The following is a 22,117-nucleotide window of genomic DNA, read 5'->3' as shown; positions in this document are numbered from 1 at the left end:
GCAATCTCAAGTATTGATTGCCCTTGTAGTAAAAATGTCTTTTCTTCTTACGTAAATGGAGCTTTGGGTCATGTAGTTACTGCCGATTGTTCTATCCTTCCTTCGGATTCCTTGAAAGACCTTTTCTCAAGAGGTACTAAATATAGGCTCCCTTCCTCAAACGACTCTTGCCTTCTCAAAGCCATAGAAAAAGGAATTTCTAGTTTAGTAGTAAAGTTTGAGGAGTCTTTAGGAGTTCAAGGTATTTTTACCCATTGGAAGTCTGTAATCCTCAAGAAAGCTTCTTTGAAATTAGCATCTTGCTCTCGGAACGTTTCTTCAGGAAGGAATAGCTTATCTTCTTCTGATCGTGATGCTCTTAGGAAATTTCATCGCGATTTTGTAATCTCTTATGTAGATAAGTGCTCTAATAACTTTGTTGTTACGTGTAAAAAGTTCTATTTAGAATGCTTGTTAGGTGAGGTAAACTCTCAGACTTACAATGATTGTGATCTTTCTATGCAAGAGGTTATCTTAAAACATCAAGACTTTTGTAAGTCTTTTGGTTTCAAGTGCTAGCCTAAATTACCTTTTTTATATACCGTTTGGAAGTTCCACAAGAACCCTATAAAGCCTAGATTTATAGCTGCTTCTTGTAACACCTCTTTGACCGAGGTTTCCAAATGGCTTAGTTATTGTTTCAAAGCCATTTTACCTAGCGTAAATGAATTGTGGATAAACATGCTAAAGGAAGTAGACGTACCTACCGATTCAAGTTGGATTTTAAATGATTCAGTAGGTGTGATTCCTGTTTTAAAGTTTTTGAACTCTTCAAGAAGCCTCAAGGAGAAATCTTCTCCTTTATGTCTCCAAACTTTTGACTTTACAACGCTATACACGAAGCTAAATTTGGAGGACCTTAGATTTAGAGTCAAGTCTCTTATTTCAAAAGTTTTTGCATACAAGCTTGAGAAGGATAGGTACAAGGCATTGCTAGTAGAAAAGTCAGCCTTGAACTTTGACTTCTCATGGTTGAAAACTAAGAATGTAGATGTAGACAAAGGAAGAAAGAGATTCACCAGAATTGTAGATGACATTGACATCATATCTTGGTTAGATTTTCTTTTGGACAATTTATATATAACCATCGGCGACTCTCTTTTCAAGCAAACAATTGGTATCCCTATGGGTACCAATTGTGTTGTTTTTCTTGCTAATTTCTATCTTTTTACTTATGAGTTTGATTTTATGGAGCGTCTTGTCCTTGCTAACACTTGCCCAATATTTTTGCACAAGTTATGCAATGTAAGACGCTTTGTAGATGATCTTTTTGTCCCTGACGTTCCTTCTTTTCAAGATTTTATGTACTTGAATTCGAGTTCTTTAGGTGGAGGAATTTATCCCAAGGAGTTTTGTGAACTTAACTTACCACAAATAGTGATTGTTGTGCCTTTTTAGACCTTAAGATTTTCCAAACTCCCTTGGGATTAGAAGTAGATATCTATGATAAGCGCCTTGAACCAGAATATGCCAATCTAAAAATCATCCGTATGCCTCACATTTCTTCGAACATTTCTCTTTTAGCTAAGTACGATGTCATTTGCTCTCAACTATTTAGATTTTCTCGTCTTTGTTCTAGTAAATCTACTTTTGTTGCTCAATCTTGCCATCTTATTTCTTTACTAGTTGAAAAAGGATACTCATTCAAAAGAATCATGAAAAACGTTCGTTCATTTTTGCATCGTAGTAAGTTTATTTTTAATGTTTCTTCCTTTGGAATGTTCAAGATAATCAGTAGTAAATTCAATAGAAGTGGGGAGCTAAAAAGCCCACTTATTGTTTGACTTAATAACACCTTATGTTGTTGTTTTGATCTTTAGCGCTTCTAGTATTTTTAATATAGCTTGACAAATGTTAGCCTTTATCATGGCTGAGTATGCCCATCACCTCCGGAGGGTGATAGAAACTCAGCTCGTTGGTTTTGTAGAGTACGTTCAAAGCATGAATGACCTCTATATAAACCTGCACCTACTCTTGGGCACTGACGACGTGAGTTGGGATGTCATAGTTGTTGTCCAAGCTATGCATGATAAAGGTGATAATCTTATTCTTCCTGTTTGGACAAGCAGCGAAGTTGAGATCACATATTGTCAAGTTTGGTTCTTTGCTCTTTGTAGGCTTGTAGTAGTATTGATTTTTCGATTTCGTATTTAGCTTACTTGAGGACTTAAGAATGTGTTTCGTTAGAAGTTGTTGTGTGAAGTTTGATTTCTAGGATTAAGTTTTTAAGATGTCTTATCCTTTTTTTCCCTCCCTTAAAGTTGAGTACTTGTTTTAAGCCAAATATGTTGCATTAACTTATTTTACACATGCTTTTTTAAAAACATTTTTAAGTTAATAATGTTTTTGTTATATCTAGTTTTGTTTCGTAGCAAACAAAGTGATTTAGTTTGTTTGTTTTTGTTTTTCTTTTCTTTTCTTGTGTCCCTTGCTTTTATAGTTTTATGAGTGCTTTATTCCCTCTTATAATTCGTGAGTTCAGACTATTCTGAACTTATGAAGGTATATATGTCGTACATGCTCCTAGTCAACACTGATGTATTCACCACTTGTCGACACATGTACGACACATACATGCTCATTGTCAACCCTGGTGTATTCAACACCTCGTCGACACATGTATTGCCTGCGTGTGAACCCTGTCCCAATGACATAGTGGTAGCTTCGCACTCTGCCATTGCTTTGAGTCACTAACTTTCCAATGACAAAATGGTAGCTGCACATTTTGCCAGTGTCTTATAGTACACGTTGGATCCCGTAACACTTTCGAATATACCCAAACCGACAATTTAAGAATGCAGTTACACATGTACTCTTTAATAGAAGCAATTACTGTATTCTTGACAAACTGACAAGAAATACTCACTTCTATAGCACTAACTAAACTTTTGGACATTCCATAAGAGCAATTGCCATACTGACAATCTGAACAGCTCTAACATTCATGTAAGAGGTATTTCATTTGAGCTCACTTTAAATACCATGTACATCATTTGTTTCAAAAGCCATTGTCATATTGACAATCTATGTAGCTTTGAAACTCAAGGGGTCAAGGTAGGTTGCAAATCGAAGGCTTCAAGGTAAAGTGATAACACAGTTGGTGACTCTGCAAGTTCACCTTCTTCCATCCACTTAGCATCCATTGGTGGATAGTTTCTGAACTTTACTAAGTAACGCCTAGCAACCTTGCCTTTCACTTTCCTTTCTTTGTGTGCCAAAATCTGTTCAGGGACCAAGATCTCGTCAAGTTCCTCGACTTCTGGCTGATCTTCAGTTGGCATATCTTGTGGCACATCACCCACATAGGGTCTGAGAAGACTCACATGAAACGCATTGTGAATCTTCCAACTGTCAGGCAATTTCAGCCTATATGCAACATCACCGATTATGTCGCACACTTGAAAAGGCCCATAGTAACGCATGCTGAGCTTTGGAAACAGTCTTTCCTTGCCCTTCATCTTCTTTAACCTTGCCTTTTCAAAGCACAAAAGCACCCAATCACCAAGTGAATATACTACTTCACGACGGTGACGATCAGTTGCTTTCTTTTGCTTTGCCTGAGTCTTTTCTAAGGCCAATTTGACCTTCTTGTACATTTCATCCATGTCCTGAACATACTTATCTGCTTCAAATATCTTGTCCTTTGTATGCAGTATGGGAGGAACTTTCTTGCCACCTTCAACTATCTCAAAAGGTGCCTTGCCAGTTGATGAATGCACTGTATTATTGTATGCATACTCTACCAATGGCAAATACTGCTCCCACTTTCCTTTATGCTCTGACACATAGCACTTCAACAGATCTAGGACAGTAGAATTTGCCTCTTCTAACTGCCCATCTGTTTGAGGATGAAATGACGAAGAGAATTTGAGCGTGGTGCCCATATTCTCAAACAAGCCTCTCCAGAACAAACTTGTCATGCGTGGATCACGGTCGCTAACAATCGACTGTGGCATGCCATGATACTTGAAAATATTGCTCATAAACAAGCGTGCCATCTGATCTGGTTTTATCTTCTTCCTAACAGGAATAAAATGAGCCTGTTTGCTGAATCTGCAAATAATGGTCCAAATACCATTGTTTCCTGTCTGCGTTCTCGGAAGATCAAAGATAAAATCCATAGCAATACTTTCCCATGGTTTATCTGGAATAGGTAGTGGTTGCAATAACCCTGGTGCCTTTTGCCTGTCAAACTTGACCTTTTGGCATATTAGGCATTCTCGCACAAAGGCATCCACATCTCTTCTCAATGTAGACCAATAGAAGAATGTCTCAACCGCTTTAACCGTAGCATCAATACCACGATGCCCCGCATACGGTGGGACATGACTCTCTTCCATAACTTTGCGTCGCAATGGCTTTGTGACACACAATCTGCCAAGCATCATCATGAACCCATCTTTGAGAAGATAGTGTTCATGACGAGAAGATAGTGTTCATGACGTTGTCCATCCATTAGCTGCTCGAAGACCCTTGCAAAATCTTCATCATTTGCATACTGTTCTCTCATATCATCAAGTTCATGATGATAAGGAATTGACACAGCTGAAATTTGTGGCTTCCTTGACAAGGCATCAGCCACAACGTTCTTCTTACCTTCCACATGCACAATCTGAAAATGGAACATGGACAAAATATTTGCCCATCGCATATGCTTCTCAGGTAACTTTGTCTGTGTCAAGAAGTATGGCAAGGTCTGATGGTCCGTTTGGACAACGAAGTCTGCACCTAGCAGGTAGTGTTTCCAACTTAAGAGCGCATGAATCACAGCCAGTAACTCTTTCTCATAGACCTGCATGGTTATCTCTGGCCCTTGCAAAATTTTGCTCTCATAGGCTACTACCCTGCCATCTTGCATTAGCACTGCATCAATGCTACTACCACAGGCATCACACTGGACCACATATGACTTCCTAAGATCTGGCAACACAATGACTGGATCTGAAGTCATCTTTTCCTTTAAGAGATTAAAAGCTGAAATCTCTTTCTGTGTCCATCTAAAGGTGACTGCCTTCTTTTGAAGAGCATGTAAAGGTGAAGCAATCTCAACGAAATTTCGGATAAACCTTCTGTAATAGGAGCATAGTCTTTCCCCTGCTCTGTACAGTGATCTTTTTGTTGTAGGCATCCATGATTCCCTGTACACGAAACAACCAAGGAATATCTAACAACACATCACATCCGTCCAGTGGCATGATGTAAAATTCTTCAGCATCTACATAGGACTGGATATGTAGACGCAACTTTCCAATGATGGGTGTCACAGCCTCTGTATGCCAGGACATGCCAAACTTGCCTCTGCTGTATACCCCATCTCTTCAGGTCTGATTCCCAACTTTGAAGCCAATTCTGGAAGCTCACTTGCATCTGAATTTGGCTTAACATACTGCCATAGGGGAGAGAGAGGGCAATGCGTGGCGTGCAGGGCATCACTCCTGGCACCGCATTGTGCATAAGAGGGAAAGCAAGCACTCCATAGTTCTTAACCTGTGACAGGCTGAAAATGAGCCCTTCTCCTCTCTAAAATCAGCACCCCCTTCTCTTGCATGAGGAAAGTGCACCAGAAGGTGCCACTTGGCACATTTATAAGCATTTTCCCGTTTCAGGGTTGCCGCTAAAAATCTCCCAACCGGTTGCCCAATTGACTTCACGGCAGAGAAAGAAAATGTTCCCCTTGTCATTCCCGAGGTAATGACGCAAACACATTTTCAGGTCCCAAAATAGCAGTTCCCTAAATTTTAGGAGATACTGCCATTGTATCTTTCTAGGTCATCCGACCCCCTTTGTACACTGCAGCCACACCCAGAACTGAAATGTAGCCTCTGTAGCAAAGGATTCCACTTTGGCTAGTCAATGACCCCACTTGGCTAACCATAGTCCTTGTCCAACCTTAGTGCTCTCTCAGGCCTGGACTCCCTTTGGACAGTTCCACACTAGCTATGCAATACAGGGCAGTTAGATTTCCTGAGGGGTGTTTCCAAAAAGTGAAAGTAAATAGATAATAAGAAAGAAATCAACAAAAAGGATAGATAGTAGTCACAGGCTGGTGACAACGACCGCAACAAGCAAAAAAAATTCTTGTGATTCGTGAAAATCTGCAAATCTGTCGCCAGTTGTTCTGCAAATGCAAAACGCTAGGCTGATCTAATGTTCTGTTGTCGCCGGAATCTGCAAGTGCAAATCGTTGGCTGATCTGGTCCAATAACGCTAGGCTTTTGTTGTGGAGCAAAAACGCTAGGGCTTGGGGTTCTGCTGAGAAGTTGCTTGTTGAGCAATGGTGCTCCTGCTGCCTCTTCTGCCAATTAGTGCTAGTCTAGGTTTGCTTATATACAAACTTACTCAATTTGCCCTACCTACTTTCCGACAAAAGTCACTTAATAAATAAGTGAAAAATGTCAAAAATAGGTAAAATAGGCTAAGTGCACTGGAAAATTCCCCTTAAGGATTTTGATGGATTCTGATGGGAATGCTTATGATCATGCTGTGTGCAACCAGAGGATATGCATCTACACTAAGTGTCTGGACATGCACGGTCTGGGAACAGATTCACAAAAGTGCCAGATCACTTCTGAATCTAGACTGACTGGACTGACTGAACCCTTGTCGTGTTGTAGCTTGTCCACGGACACATAGGGTTGGATGTGTCACGTGACAAGCCGTCATTGCTCAATCTCATTCTAAGTCCTACTCTTTTTTCCAGATTCCTTCAGAAAACATCAGTTTTATTCAAAATTCATCATCTTCCAAAACAAAAGGTTTGTTTCATAAATCCATAATGCTAATTCAAAAAGCGGTTCTGGAACGAGTATCGCCTGGTCCTGCTGCTCTGTCAATGTGCCTTTCATTCTGATTCTTGTCTCTTTTGGGACACTTTGTAGTGATATATCCTTGTTCTCCATATTCAAAACACTTCCCCTGCTTTGAAATATTCATCTCTTTAATTTTCTGTCAGTGAAGGTCGTCTATCTTTTCGTCGATTGTTTCTGCTATGATTTGTTGAAGGTTCATCTAATGGGTAAGTCAATTTATCCGAATGTATAGCAAATCCTCCCTTCGCATGTCCCATCAACTGTTGTATAGACTCGGACTTCTGTTCGAGACAGTAGTCTCAAATTTCTTTGGGAAGTCCACAACTAAATTGTTCAATCTGTTCCTTGAAATTGATCTTCTTAAAGAATGAAACATCTAGAAAAATTTCCTAGGATCTTTCACGGTAAGAATCCAATGATTCTGTCTTGACCATCCGAACATGGTTCCAGTCAGTAATCACGTCTCGTTCGTATTCTTGTGTGAGCCATGAAGAAATAAAGAGTTTCTTAAATTTCAACCACTTTGTCGATGCTTGTTTCCTTAACAACAAAATGGATCACCAAGTCCGTGCATTGCCTTTTAGAAAGGATGTCGCTCGTCTGATCTTGGAGTGCTCTGTATTGCGGCCTCCAGAAGAATGCTATGTCTTGGGAGCATCTCGAAACTCTGAAAAGTGCTCAAACTTTACTGCCTGTCCTCCCTCCTTGAATTCTTTGGGCTTTTTCCCTTGTTGTCGAGGAAATCATATTGATTGGCTCTGTAAAAATGCTTTCTTTTGGCATAAAACCTATGATCATCAGAGTCCGAACTATCGGAGGATGAGTCCTCGGTAGAACCGTCAGAAATTTTAGTCTTCTTTGCTTTTTTCTTGCCCTTTTTGAAGCTTTGCTTTTTGCTTCGCTTTTTCCCTATTTTGTCTTCTTCGCTCGAGTCAGAAGAGCTAGAAGAACTGCCCGAAGAAGAAGAAGAACTGGATAGTCCTTCAAATCGTACACGCTTCTTCTGCTTTTTGTTGCGCTTTTTCACTTTATTGTTCGGGTCCAAAAGCTGACTGATCCGTGTATCAACCACCTCTTCCAATTCTTGCTCTGTAAACATCCTCGGAGCAGGAGGTTTCTTGAGTGCTGATTTGATGGGTGGCTCTGTGGCTTTCTACCACTGGGTGTGCACTTCGTCGAAGGATTGCTGAGTCAAAATATTTTACCAATTTTGGATCCTTCACAATGTTAACCATCATCTTTGTCGCATCGTCAACCAATTGTTGACATTCCCTCTCTTCAATCTCTGCCTGAGTAGGCCGAGGTGGGCCGTACTCTTCCTCTGATTGCTTATGAGAATCTTCTCCGCGATCTCCTCCCGCATTCCCAGATGCAGAAGAAGTCGACTGATGTCTGTTAGAATCCATAAGTGTCGCGAGAAAAGGATCGGATTTCCCGGTAGAAGAGAAATTGGCCGTGCTCTGATACCATCATAACAGACTTGGACACCCCAAGTCTAGATTCTATCGCGACACGAGAGGAAATCACTTAAAAATACTTCACAACTTTAAAATCACAATTCAATTTGGTCGACACGGTTCGGCGTAGTTTCGACGTCTGTGCCCAAAGAGATTGGCCCCAAAGATTGGTGCCTCTTTCGGTATTTCTTTTATATTAATCTTGAGCAAAGTACAACTCCCGCAGGAACCTCTGCTCTCAGACTTTGCGTCCAGATGCTCTAAATTTGATGTGCTAGCTCTATCATTAGCCCTCCTTTGTACACGTTGGGTTGGGGCATAAGTAGGTTGTAACCCAAAGGCTTCAAGGTAAAGGTGCAATACATTTCGTGACTCTGAGAGTTCATGCTGTTCCATCCACTTTGCATCCATAGGTGGATAGTTCTTGAACTTCACCAAGTAGCGTCTTGCAACTTGTCCTTTAACTTTTCTGTCCTTAGGTGCCAAAACTTGCTGAGGTCCCAAGATCTCATCAAGTTCCTCAACTTCTGGTTATCCTCATTTGGCATATCTTCTGGCACATCACCCACGAAGGGTCTTAGAAGACTCATGTGAAACGCATCATGAATCTTCCACGCATGAGAGAAGTTCAGTCTGTAAGCTACATCGCTGATCTTGTCAAGCACTTGAAAAGGCCCATATTAACGCATGCTGAGCTTAGGAAACAGCAGTTCCTTGCCCTTCATCTTCTTTAACCTTGCCTTTTCGAACCTTAAGAGAACCCAATCACCAGGTGATAATAGCAATTAACGAAGGTGACGATCAACATCCTTTTTTCGTTTTGCCCGAGTCTTCTCCAAGGCAACTTTAATTTTCTTATCCATTTCATCCATTGTCACGTGACACATCCCAACCCTATGTGTCCGTGGACAAGCTACACCACAGCAGGGTTTAGTTCAGTTCAGTCAAGTCTAGATTAGCAGTGATCTGGCACTTTTGTGAGTCTATTCGTAGACCGTGCATGCCCAGTCACTTAGCTTAGATGCATATCCTCCGGTTGCACACAGCATGATCATCGGAATTCCCATCAGAATCCATTAGCATCAATTAGGGTAATTTTCCAGTGCATTTAGCCTATTTTCCTATTTATTGGGATTTTCACTAGGTAGGGCAATTTTGGTAAGTTAATATATAAGCAAACCAAAGTTCACACTTTCTGGCAGAAGAGGCAGCAGGAGCTTCCCGCTCAACAGGCAACTTCTCAGCAGTACCCCCCCCCTATGACCCCCTAGCGCCATACCTCTCCCTCCCTGGCGTTTCCAAGATCTGCCATCGCCCCCTCTCAAGCCCCTCTTGCCCTAGCGTTTTACCTTCATTGGCAGCAACATCAGAAGATCACTAACGCTAGCCTGGCCTATGCATCAGTAGCATTTTAAAGGACCAAAATGCAGCAAGTGATTCAGCGTTTCAGCCTGCAGAATTTCAGCATTGAATGCTCAGCGATTCAGCCTTATACACGCAGCAGGTGCTCAGTATTTTCAGCCACCATCAGCCCTGCAAAAACGCCAGCAGATCTGCACTCAGCATAGGAGAAAAACGCAGGTTTCAGCCATTGCAGAAACGCAGATCTCAGCCATGATAAAGTAGCAGATTTTCCCCCAAGACGGTTGCAAATTGATCCCCCATTTTCAGCCATAAAGACGCAGCCAAAACAGTCCATTTTCAGCCTTGAAACAGTCCAAGAAATTCAGCATCTAGAAGATCCCAGATTTCGGCCCAAGTCGCCGTCGTCATCACCGTCGTCGTCACCGGCATAGTCCCATTGCATCAGTCCATAGCATTTGAATTGTACGCATTTGTGCAATCAAAGAGTAGACCACTCTCGCCGACGAGAGTGGGGCCTTCGGAGGAGGGTTTTACAACCCCTCGGTGTCGTATCTCTTCTCTCTCCTTCTCTCAGTCTCATTCATTTGCACGCACTAGATCCACTCACTTTGTTCGTGATCACCACACTCTCTATAAGACGGAAAGCTCTCTCTTTCCCTAAGAACTAGAAGGAACCTTGAGCAGAACACAATCAGAGCTTTGGAAGTGTTCTGCATTACTCAAGGAAAGAACCACAAGAACCACAAGAATTTTTTTTTGCTTGTTGCAATCGCACGAACCCAAGTTTACTTGGGCGTGGCGATTCCTAATCGTGTTTTGTTGAAGAGTGACAGGAATCCCAAGAAAGAAGGGCTTGTCCAACCTCCCCTTGTGTCTCTTTTCACTCATTGAGAGCGGACCGTGCACTTAGTGGCCGGCCAATCGACGTGAGGTGGGAAAAAGCAACCTTGGTGTGAGCGCAAGGCCGCCAAGGGGTGCGCCCGCAGAAAAGGAAAAAACTTGGGTGAAGAGAAGATCCTTCTCCAACGCGATTTGCAAGCAAAAGAAACCCTCAAGAACCTCAAGAACCCAAGATTCTCACGAGTCAAGGACCTCAAGAACCTCAAGACCCTCAAGAACCAAGTTCCTCGCGAGCTTAAGACCCCAAGATCATAGTGCATGGTCGTCACCCGAAGCGGCATGGATACTTCGCATTCAGGTGATGAGCATGAGAGAGGCGACGAAGGATTTTCCCCACCAGGAGATTTTTCCGACCCTCCCCCTTCGCCATCTACGCCACGAGTTGTCCTCACTCCTATGGAGATGATGGTCAAGTCAATGTTGGACATGATGACACGACAACAAGAAACGAATCGAGTTGCCTTGGAACAACTCGCAAGCAAAGCAGATGAACAAGCGGCAAAGACCCGTGCACAAGAAGCCAAGGACCGCGAGCGCGAAAAACAAAGCGACAAACTTGCTGCACAACAAGAAGAACATCGACTTGCTCAAGAACGTGAGCGCATTGCAATTGCCGCAAGACAAGAAGACCAGCGACTTGCCCTCGAACGCGAGCGCATTGAATGCAAAGAACGCAAAGCAGAAAGGGACGCCGAGCGAGAAGCTCAAAGGGAGATTCGTCAACAAGAGTTTATTTCCCAAGTCCTAGCCTCGAAGGCCGAATCACCCAAAGATCGTGGGAGTTCGTCAAGTGGCGCAAGCCACGAGGCGGATTCACACAATCCAGTCACAGAGAAGTTGACTTTCAGTAAGTATGACGGTAAGATGGATGCTACTGTTATTCATTCTTGGTTGCATCAATTTAATGCTTATTTTGCGACAACTAAGAAAACAGGCAATAGCAAAGTTTTGACGGCAGCTATGTACCTTGTCGGTGATGCCATAAATTGGTATTAGGCTTGGCAAGAGGCACAGCTAGCCGCGCACCTAGAGGAAGCCGACGATCTCACGCCCCTCTCTTTTAGTTGGGCTGATTTCCAAGACAAGCTCAAGGCACGGTTTATGCCACCTCAGTACCTTGCACGACTAAAGGACGATTGGCGAGCTCTCAAGCAAAACGGTATGCCGGTTATGTCTTTCTCTAATCGGGTTTTGCAGCTCAGCACTCAATTACGCAAATCCGATGCGAAGCGCAAGGAGGCATTTCTTTACGGATTAGACAAGTATATCAAGTATGATGTGGAGGTACTCGATCTAATCGATCTCAACAAAGCGGTAGCAATTGCTCTCGCCTACGAGATGAAGCACAACAAAGGAAAGCATAAGGAGAACAAGACTTCCACAAGTACCTCGCAGACTTCTCAGAACCCGCCGAACGGTAAGAACGGTAAGAATGGTAAGAATGATAACTCTTATAACCAATCTTCCAACAGTCTCTCATCAAAGAATTCTTCCAATGAATCTAAGGGTAAGGCTAACACAATTGCTAAACCTAAGCTTACTCCAGATGAAAAGGTAGCACAAGGAATTGTAGGAGGTTACATCACTTCGGAAGAACAAAGCACGTATTCTAAGGAAGGTCGTGTTTTCATTGTCACATTAAGGGTCACATAAAACGAACATGTCCTAAGCTTGAATCGAATGAATCTAAAGAACCCACAATACCCACTACATCTGTCAATGCAATAAATGATAATACGATTGTGCCCACAGTTTCTCAGGACCCTCCCATTGATGATTCTCTCATTAAATGTTATGGTCGTATGTCAGGGCACCGTTTTGTCATATTGTTTGACCCAGGTAGTATGCATGATGTGATCAGCCCCTCTCTTGTTGAGAGAGCCCGCCTCGAAGTTAGTCCGAGATCTCCTATCGAGGTCTTTGGCTTTCGTCCTGGTATGGACGCTCTCATCACGAAGGAGTGCCTTGATGTGTTGTTTGCAATTCAACAGACTGCCTTCACTAGAAGATTTGTTGTTTCTCCTCTCTCAGGATGTGATATGATTTTAGGCATGAAATGGTTTCGTGAAATCAACTCTCTCGTTGATTGGGAGGCTAGCACTTTAACTCTTAATGCCAAAAGTGATTCTCCTACTGTCTTTCATGGAGTGGACATTGCTCATTCTCCATCTCTCATTGCTAATATGCAGGACAAGATTGACAAGATTCAAGAGAAGGAGATTCTCTCAATCTTTTTTTCTCCACAGCATGACACACAGGATTTGCATGATTATGCGAAGCATGGTGATGAATTGATTGACCATGATGTGCATGATGATTTGGATGATAAAGACAAACATGATGAATTGCATGAAGAGGATGTGATTGTTCACAAGGATGATGTGTTAGTGGATGCTTTTCTTAGCAAAGCTAACCTCGTTGTAGATTCGATCAATCACGAAGATCCGATCTTGGCTTTCGAGTCAAGGTCCAAAGAATCCCCACAGGACGATTCGATCATTCAGGACGAACCGATCTTGGCTCTCGAGCCTTGGTCCAAAGAATCATCACAGGAAGTATTATGTGTTCGCATGATTGATACGCACGCATTGTTCGAGTGTTTCATTTGTGAAGGTTTCCTGTATTTTAGTCAGCATCGTTATGTGATCTCTTTTCCTAGGCATGACATATTGTATGTTGAGCACGTTTCTCTCATGGATGAGCACGAATGTATGCGGAATTTTCATGAAAAGTTGAAAAGTCTGTATGTCAAGAAGTCACATTCCATGTTTCTTCCTTGGTATGACATAGTTTCCGAAAGATCACATGATAGTATGGGCACCAAGCATGGGCATTTCCATTGTGATTTGCCACAGTTGATTGATTTCGATCAAACAGAAAAGATTCGACCTCATTGTTTGCACGTGTTTGATGAACGGGTTGTCACTCCGTCTATTTGTTCATCTACATTGCATACACAGTCTTTAGAGAAGACAATATTTGTTTCCTTCACTTTACATGGAATGGGTATGTTCATGGTTTTGTGTTGGAGATGGTTTCAAGAATTTTCAGCCATGGAGATTCTTGAAGACGAAAGAAGCAGGACTCTAGACGAAGTTGAAGCAAGCAAGGAGATTCAGAAGACTTTGTGTCGCTTTCGGCGCGGCTCAAAGAAGCAAGCGTTGCAGACCTTTATGAAGTTCAAGTACCGCACGACCCACACATCAGAGTGGGCCGGCGAAGAGTCCCTTCCAGGATTCCGGATACTATTGGTGATCTCCTTCGACGCCATACAGTTCGGTACCAGTACCTCACTTTGAAAAGGAGGGGATGTCACGTCACACATCCCAACCCTATGTGTCCGTGGACAAGCTACACCACAGCAGGGTTTAGTTCAGTTCAGTCAAGTCTAGATTAGCAGTGATCTGGCACTTTTGTGAGTCTATTCGTAGACCGTGCATGCCCAGTCACTTAGCTTAGATGCATATCCTCCGGTTGCACACAGCATGATCATCGGAATTCCCATTAGAATCCATTAGCATCAATTAGGGGAATTTTCCAGTGCATTTAGCCTATTTTCCTATTTATTGGGATTTTCACTAGGTAGGGCAATTTTGGTAAGTTAATATATAAGCAAACCAAAGTTCACACTTTCTGGCAGAAGAGGCAGCAGGAGCTTCCCGCTCAACAGGCAACTTCTCAGCAGTACCCCCCCCTATGACCCCCTAGCGCCATACCTCTCCCTCCCTGGCGTTTCCAAGATCTGCCATCGCCCCCTCTCAAGCCCCTCTTGCCCTAGCGTTTTACCTTCATTGGCAGCAGCATCAGAAGATCACTAACGCTAGCCTGGCCTATGCATCAGTAGCATTTTTAAGGACCAAAACGCAGCAAGTGATTCAGCGTTTCAGCCTGCAGAATTTCAGCATTGAATGCTCAGCGATTCAGCCTTATACACGCAGCAGGTGCTCAGTATTTTCAGCCACCATCAGCCCTGCAAAAACGCCAGCAGATCTGCACTCAGCATAGGAGAAAAACGCAGGTTTCAGCCATTGCAGAAACGGAGATCTCAGCCATGATAAAGTAGCAGATTTTCTCCCTAGATGGTTGCAGATTGATCCCCCATTTTCAGCCATAAAGACGCAGCCAAAACAGTCCATTTTCAGCCTTGAAACAATCCAAGAAATTCAACATCTAGAAGATCCCAGATTTCAGCCCAAGTCGCCGTCGTCATCACCGTCGTCGTAACCGGCATAGTCTCATTGCATCAGTCCATAGCATTTGAATTGTACGCATTTGTGCAATCAAAGAGTAGACCACTCTCGCCGACGAGAGTGGGGCCTTCGGAGGAGGGTTTTACAACCCCTCGGTGTCGTATCTCTTCTCTCTCCTTCTCTCAGTCTCATTCATTTGCACGCACTAGATCCACTCACTTTGTTCGTGATCACCACACTCTCTATAAGACGGAAAGCTCTCTCTTTCCCTAAGAACTAAAAGGAACCTTGAGCAGTAAAGATCACTAATCTTGAGAAAATACAACATTCATTCCGCTGCACCTAACATCCATGTTCTCAACATATCTATCTACCTCAAATATCTTGTCCTTTGTATGAAAAATGGGAGGAACGTTTTTGCCGCCTTCAACAATCTCAAAAGGTGCCTTGCCAGTGGACGAATGCACGGTATTATTGTATGCATACTCAAGCATAGGCAAATATTGTTCCCACTTGCCCTTATTATCTGACACATAGCATTTCAGCCATAGTTACCCGGAACGCGGAACGGGAACGGCGACGAGATCTCCGCGGAACGGGGGAACGGCTAGGGGTTCGGAACGGGAACAGTGCGGAACGGGAGGTATAAAAAACACCCAAATAGTGCATTTTTTAGCTTCTTGTGTTTAAATACAAGGAGTATTAGAGTGCTTTGACTCTAATACTCACAAAAAACTCGTTTTGAAGACCATTCAATCTTGCTATGACTAGATGATGTGAGAGAGAGAGAGAGAGAGAGAGAGAGAGAGAGAGAGGGAGAGACTCGAGAGAGTGAGAGGGAGAGGGAGAGATTTGAGAGAGTGGGATGGAGAGGAAGAGAGCTTGAAGGCTTAAAGCCTTGAGCCTTGAGAGAGTGAGTCTTGAGAGGGAGAGATCTTGAGAGTGTGATAGGGAGAGAGCTTGAGCCTTGAGGATTAGCTTGTGGAGAGAAAGGGGGAGGGGGGTGCATTTTATGAGTCCTTGAGGCCTTGCACACTTCAAAAAGAAGCCCAAACATTTACTTCAATTTTTTCAATTTTTGCCAAATTTGTTTGTAGCCGTTGGCCGTTCCAGGGGCATTCCGGAACGTTTCGTTCTGGAACGGCCGTTCCGGTTTGCACTGGCCACCCGGAACGTCAAACGTTTCGGGACGTTTCGGAACGTTCGGGAAGGGAACTGCCCCCTCGGAACGCCGGAACGGGGGCTAGGGGGCGTTCCCCGGTAACTATGATTTCAGCAGATCCAAGACAATAGAATTAGCCTCTTCTGAGTGCCCATTAGTTTGTGGATGAAACGAAGACGGGAACTTGAGCGTAGTGCCCATGTTCTCAAACAATCCTCTCGAGAACAAACTGGTCATGTGAGGATCACGATCACTGACAATCGATTGTGGCATACCATGGTATTTAAACACGTTGTAATTGAACAAGCGTGCCATCTGATCATGTTTTATCTTCCTCCTGACATGGATAAAATGGGCCTGCTTGCTGAACCTGCAAATAATGGTCCATATACCATCATTCCCTGTTGGAGTTCTTGGAAGATCAAAGATAAAGTCCATAGCAATGCTTTCCCATGGCTTATCCGGAATCGGCAGTGGTTGTAACAACCTTGGTGCCTTTTGCCTTGACCTTTTGGCAAATCATGCATGCTCGCACAAAGGCATCCACATCTCTCCTCAAGGGAGGCCAATAGAAGAATGTCTACCGCTTTAATTGTCGCATCAATACCACGATGCCATGCATACGGTGGGACATGACTTTCTACCATGACTTTATGTCGCAATAGCCTAGTGACACAAAGTCTGCCATGGATCATCATAAATCATCTCCGAGGAGGTAGTGCTCATGATGTTGGCCCTCTTGCAATTGTTCAAAAATCCTTGCAAAATCTTCATCAGTAACATACTGTTCCTTCATGTCATCCAGCTCATGATGATAAGGAATTGACAGCTGAAATTGTGGCTTCCTTGATAACGCACCAGTCACAACATTCTTCTTGCCTTCCACATGCATAATCTGGAAGTGGAACATAGAAAGAATGTTTGCCAATTGCATATGCTTTTCGGATAGCTTTGACTGTGTCAAGAAGTATCGCAAGGTCTGATGGTCTGTTTGGACAACAAAATCAACACCTAAAAGGTAGTGCTTCCAACTAGAAAGCGCATCAATCACGGGCAAGAGCTCTTTCTCATAGACTTGCATGCATAGTCTTCTGTGGCCCTTACAAAATTCAGCTTTCATAAGCTACTACCTATCCATCTTGCATTAGCACTGCTCCGATGCTACTGCCACACTCGTCACTCTGGACTACAAATGACTTCCTGAGATCCGGCAAAACAATTACCGGACCTGAAGTCAACCTTTCCTTTAAGAGACTAAAAGCTGAAATCTCTTTTTGGGTCCATCTGAAAGTGACCTCTTTCTTTTGCAAAGCGTGAAGAGGTGATGCTATCTCTACAAAATTCCTGATACCTTCTATAGTAGGAACACACTCCCAAGAAGCTTCTAACATCGTGCACAGTCTTCAAGTTTGGCCATGTCGTAATAGCTTCGACCTTTGCGGGATCCATTCTGACACCATCCTTCGTGACTATGTGGCCAAGAAAGTGGATCTTTTCCAAGAATAATTCACTTTTGTTAGGAATGACAAGTAGCCTGTGACTGCAGCGCTGGTGTTTTGGAAGAGCCACCTTGATCAAGTGAACTGCTCCGTCTTGTGCAATGTGCATCGTGACGCAGCCCAGGATAATTCGAGCAATTGTTTTGTTGGGCTTGTTATTCCAAGCCTTGGAGTTCCTTGATCTCTTCTTCTCTCACACCTTGGTTTTTTGTACTGGGTGCCTATATTTCAAGCATGGGCTCTCTCTTACATTGGGGTGGGTGTTTGTCATGTGCAGCTTGGGCTTTCTGGAATGGCTTCTGTTTCTTGCTTCAACTTGTTTTGCAGTGGTTTGGTATGACATCTAAGGGATGCTTTCGCTTTGTACTCCATTATCACTTTTTAATGGTCTTTGTAATACGTGTTTGTAGCTTGTAGTTTTTGAGCAGAGGGTCTTCTTCAATTATCTTCTCCCTTTCCTTCCTTTTGTAGCTGCCAGGTCACTTTTTTAGTCTCTTTGGGGGGTGGTTTATGCTGGTATCAGTTTGTATTGGTTTTTGCGGTTTCACCATTTTTTCCGAGTTATCTTGCGCATTTTCTCTGCATTGGCTTTGTGCTGGTCAGGTGATATTATTATCTGGGGCCTACTTTGTACTTCTATCTATGCCCACACCCTCTGTGGGCATAGATGGCCTATTGTACGAGGAATTTTACTGAAAACAAAAAGATAGAACTCGTACAATGCATTTAATGATGCTCTTTCTATCCTCCAGCATAAATGACATATTATCCATTCCGGGAAAAAGAGCCCTCAGTCTTGGATTGGCTTGACGTGAAGCTAATTTGGGTAGCTTTAGAGCCTGAAACATGGATAGCATACATGCTTTATTCAGCTTTATTTACGTGTAGGCTTCTTTGTGTCTGTGCATGATGCTGCAGATATGCACATATTAAAATGCTTGAATGATTTTGTTTCCTATCAGCAGGAAGGAAGGTTTTCTGCATTTTAATTAAACTTTCAATCGGCAGGTTTTCAAGAATCAAGGCAAGGCAGCAGGAGCTTCTATGGAGCATTCCCATAGCCAAATTATTGCGCTCCCAATCATTCCTCACCATGTGGAGCTGGAGATTGACAATGCAAGAAGCTACTTTCAAAGAGAAGGGAGGTGCATCTTCTGTGATATTGTGAGACATGACATTGCAGACGGGAGTCGCTTAATAGACTCTTCGACAGAATATGCAGTGCTTGCACCTTATGCCCCCAAATTTCCTTATGAGACGTGGATTGTGCCACAAACTCATGCTTCCAACTTTGAAGACATTGATGATCTTCAAGTAAGAATAACTTCTACCCTTTTTTTATCTCTCTTTTTGTGTGATTCTGTAAATAAATGATGTCTTCATTCACCACTACTTAATTGTGCTGAGTTCATGGATTTGCTTGAATTTGGTTGTATACATGCGTCAGTATTTCCCCACACTACAGGCTATCTGTGGTTTTGTATGCTGTTAAAAATTGGGTATGTATATATTCTGGTTCAGAGGTTATATTTGAGAATTTTTACAAATTCTGTGCTAACTAGTTGGATCGTGTGTTGGCTTTGTCGTCTGTAGCTGCAAAGCTTAGCTAAGATGCTTTTGACGACTGTGAGAAAAATGGAGCGTCTCTTCAATGATGTGCCCTTCAACTACATGTTACATTCATCCCCTGTTCGTGACTACTGCAACATCCCATTTTATCATTGGACAATTCGTGTTGTGCCACACTTGTTAACACTAGGTGGTTTTGAGCTTGGGAGTGGGTGCCACATTTTACCTGTATATCCAGAGAAATCAGCGTTGCAACTTCGAGAGATCGAAGTAGAGTGCCCATCTTAACAAAAGCACACAATTCTTTACAGGGTCGGCATGGTATGCCTCAGCCCCTATTAGTTGGAATCCTCTTGGATGACCAAGGGTCCTTCTGGAGTAATGCCATTTTCATGATATAAGAGCTGCGATCGAAGAGATCACTGCCAACCGTGCTTAGATGAATATAACCATATGGACACTTCTATATATATATATTTCTGAGCAGTATGTTTGGAAGGGTCTTTTATCAGCTAATGTCTATTAACGGTAATTTTTTTTTGGGGCCAATTATTAATGTCTTACCCTCAATTACACATGCACTTCAAAATGCTTTGTGCATGTGTTTTTGAGGGTAATGACACTCTTGAATTCATATTGGTGTGGCAATCCTAAACCCTTTGGAGTATCTTGAGAAATTTAGAGGGTATTTGGTGCAGATGGTGCTCCCGAATTCATATTGGTGCGGCAACCCTAAACCAAACTTTACAGTATCTTGAGAAATTGAGAGGGTATTTAATGCAAATGTTCTTTGTGGATGTCGGGCATAGATTTTGTTTCTCCTATTGCATGGATTTTGTTTCTCCCATTGAGGGCCCTCATCGTTCATAGCGTTATTTTTGAATGTATGAAGGAATAAACACGAATCTCAAGTTGTGTCATAGTTTTGTTTATAACATTCAATGAACATTGCTAGTCAAGAATTTCATAATGGGTGGGGAGGTGAGTCATATGGCATAGCCCATCCTCACATAGAGGCAAGGCATATGCCATAGCCCATCGCCAACAACCTTCCCTTGGGGCTTTGGACTGTGAATAAAAACACGTTTGATAAGACTTTGACAAAGCTTTTAGGAGTATGTAACCTCTATTTCTTCATGGACTTCACTTTTGATATAGGTCAATTGTGTGCATCTGTTTAAGACAAAAAACATGTTGCTGAAAAGCAGAATTTCAAAAAAAAAAAAACAGCTCTCAAGCTGATGTTGATGATGCCATATTGCAGACTCGCAAGTGTTGAAGAAATTCCTCAAGCTTTCGGGAGGAGTGGGAATGGCTTTTATCATGTGAAGAGACGAAACTCAAAATAAGTTGCCTACAAGCATTTCAATATTAATTTAAAAATTTAAAAAAATAATGGAAACTTGGAAATCGGTGTGCAGGTTTGAGAGAACTATGTCAATTTGCTCATGGTTGCTTGTAGAGACCAAACTTGATCTGTCTACATTGTTGATAGCATTCTTGCAAGATTCTATGGAGGTCCACAGTCTCTTTCTCCTTTCATGTGATTGCTCCCATGAGTTTTTTTGTGCCAAGGCAAGGAAGGTATGGAAGGTGAAACTTTGATACCAATAAAAACAAGAAAATGACTACTTACATAGGGAAACCAACTTGCCCATGCAAACTCTCCCAAAGCTCTAGTTTTTGTTGTATGTGATTCAATGCACACTAAATCATGAATCCCACCTAAAGTCTTCTCGCAAGTTGAGTGATGAATCCTGACACTTTGTGTGACTTGCCACCTAACAAAAGACCATTGGTATTAAGTGGAATTTAAGATGAAACGTAAGCTTGATGATAGCGTTGATCGTTACAAGGTAGACTCTTGACAAAAGGATATGCCCAAGAGAAGGGCATTGCTTTTAATGGAACTTGTCTTCCACTTGTTGTTTGATTACCATTCGTAGCATTTGTGTATTGGTAACCCATAATGGTTGGAATGTCAATTAATTGGACTTTAAAATTGCATTTTTGAAGGTTTTATTGAAAAAGGGTTGGAATTAGGGTTTGTATGGTTTAAAATAGGCTCCATATGCTTGGTTTGAAAAGATTCTTGCTTACTTGGATGCTCATGGATTTTAAAATAGTCCATTGAGAGCACTTTGTATGCTAAGCGTGCGGATGATGTATTTCTGATCTTTGTGATCTATGTTGATGACATGTTATTTGTTGGACCAAATGAGGCACACATTGTTGATTTTAAGGCTCATTTGAATGCCTCTTTTGAGATCTTAGATTTGGGGGTTTTGCATCATCAATTGGGCATACAATTTAAGCGAATTGATGGAGGTATTGCTTTGTTGCGAGCAAAGTACATTGTTTCGTTGCAAGATTCCACCTCAAAGATTGTAAATTTATTGCCACTGTTATGAAGATATGTTTGAAGTGTAGTCTTCATGATGTTGGAGACTACTTTGATGTTGAGGAATGAAAAATAAACTCGATGGCCTATACATTAAGGTACTTCATGAATACCTCATCAAGAGCAAACGACATAGGGGCACCCCTTAGCTATTTTGTGGTTAGGATGTAGCAAGGAGAGAAATGACATGCTAAACAGTGGAGCACATGCATATCTTGATAAAGAAATGGAGAGAGAGAGAGAGAGAGAGAGAGAGAGAGAGAGAGCCATACATATATCTTAAAATAAAGCAACAAAGCGGGAGAGTGCGACGCACCACCAAGTAACGAGTAGCACATCATACGCGACGAGAAACACATACCACACTAAAAACTTCTGAAATAGGTAACCCTTGGGTGTGGCCATTTATTCATCGAATCCGTACATAAGGTAACTTTCCTCGCGTGTCAAAGGAGACAACATACGGTACCTGGTGTGAGCACGATGGTGATATGGTGTGCAATAGTGGAACCTTTTAGTGTGCATAGTGTGAGGTCCTATCAAGAGACCGTGGGTGCTTGGAGTGTAGAGAGCATGGAAGTGTAGAGTGAGTATGCTACATAGAGAGATGGAGTGAGGGTGAGTAAGAGGACCTTTGTGTAGAGAGCATGGAAGTGTAGAGTGAGTATGCTACATAGTGTGAGGTCCTATCAAGAGACCATGGGTGCTTGGAGTGTAGAGAGCATG

General features: G+C 42.4%; 1 protein-coding gene across 1 annotated transcript in view; it reads left to right on the top strand.

The window, feature by feature from the left end:
• The window catches only part of LOC147422550 (putative galactose-1-phosphate uridyltransferase), a 56,473-nt gene extending 36,686 nt beyond the window's left edge, over positions 1-19,787 (top strand). Inside the window, exons 2-3 of the mRNA XM_086502931.1 lie at positions 18,430-18,735; positions 19,015-19,787. Coding sequence (XP_086359057.1) covers positions 18,430-18,735; positions 19,015-19,278 — 570 coding nt within the window. The 3' untranslated portion in view covers positions 19,279-19,787. The remainder of the gene's footprint in view (positions 1-18,429; positions 18,736-19,014) is intronic.
• Positions 19,788-22,117: the final 2,330 nt, after the last annotated feature.

The sequence above is a fragment of the Adiantum capillus-veneris genome, chromosome 27 (genome assembly GCF_014529385.1).
Source record: "Adiantum capillus-veneris isolate H3 chromosome 27, ASM1452938v2, whole genome shotgun sequence".
Lineage (NCBI taxonomy): Eukaryota > Viridiplantae > Streptophyta > Polypodiopsida > Polypodiales > Pteridaceae > Adiantum > Adiantum capillus-veneris.
The sequence above is the reverse complement of the archived record's forward strand: the minus strand, read 5'-3'. Positions and strand labels throughout refer to the sequence as shown.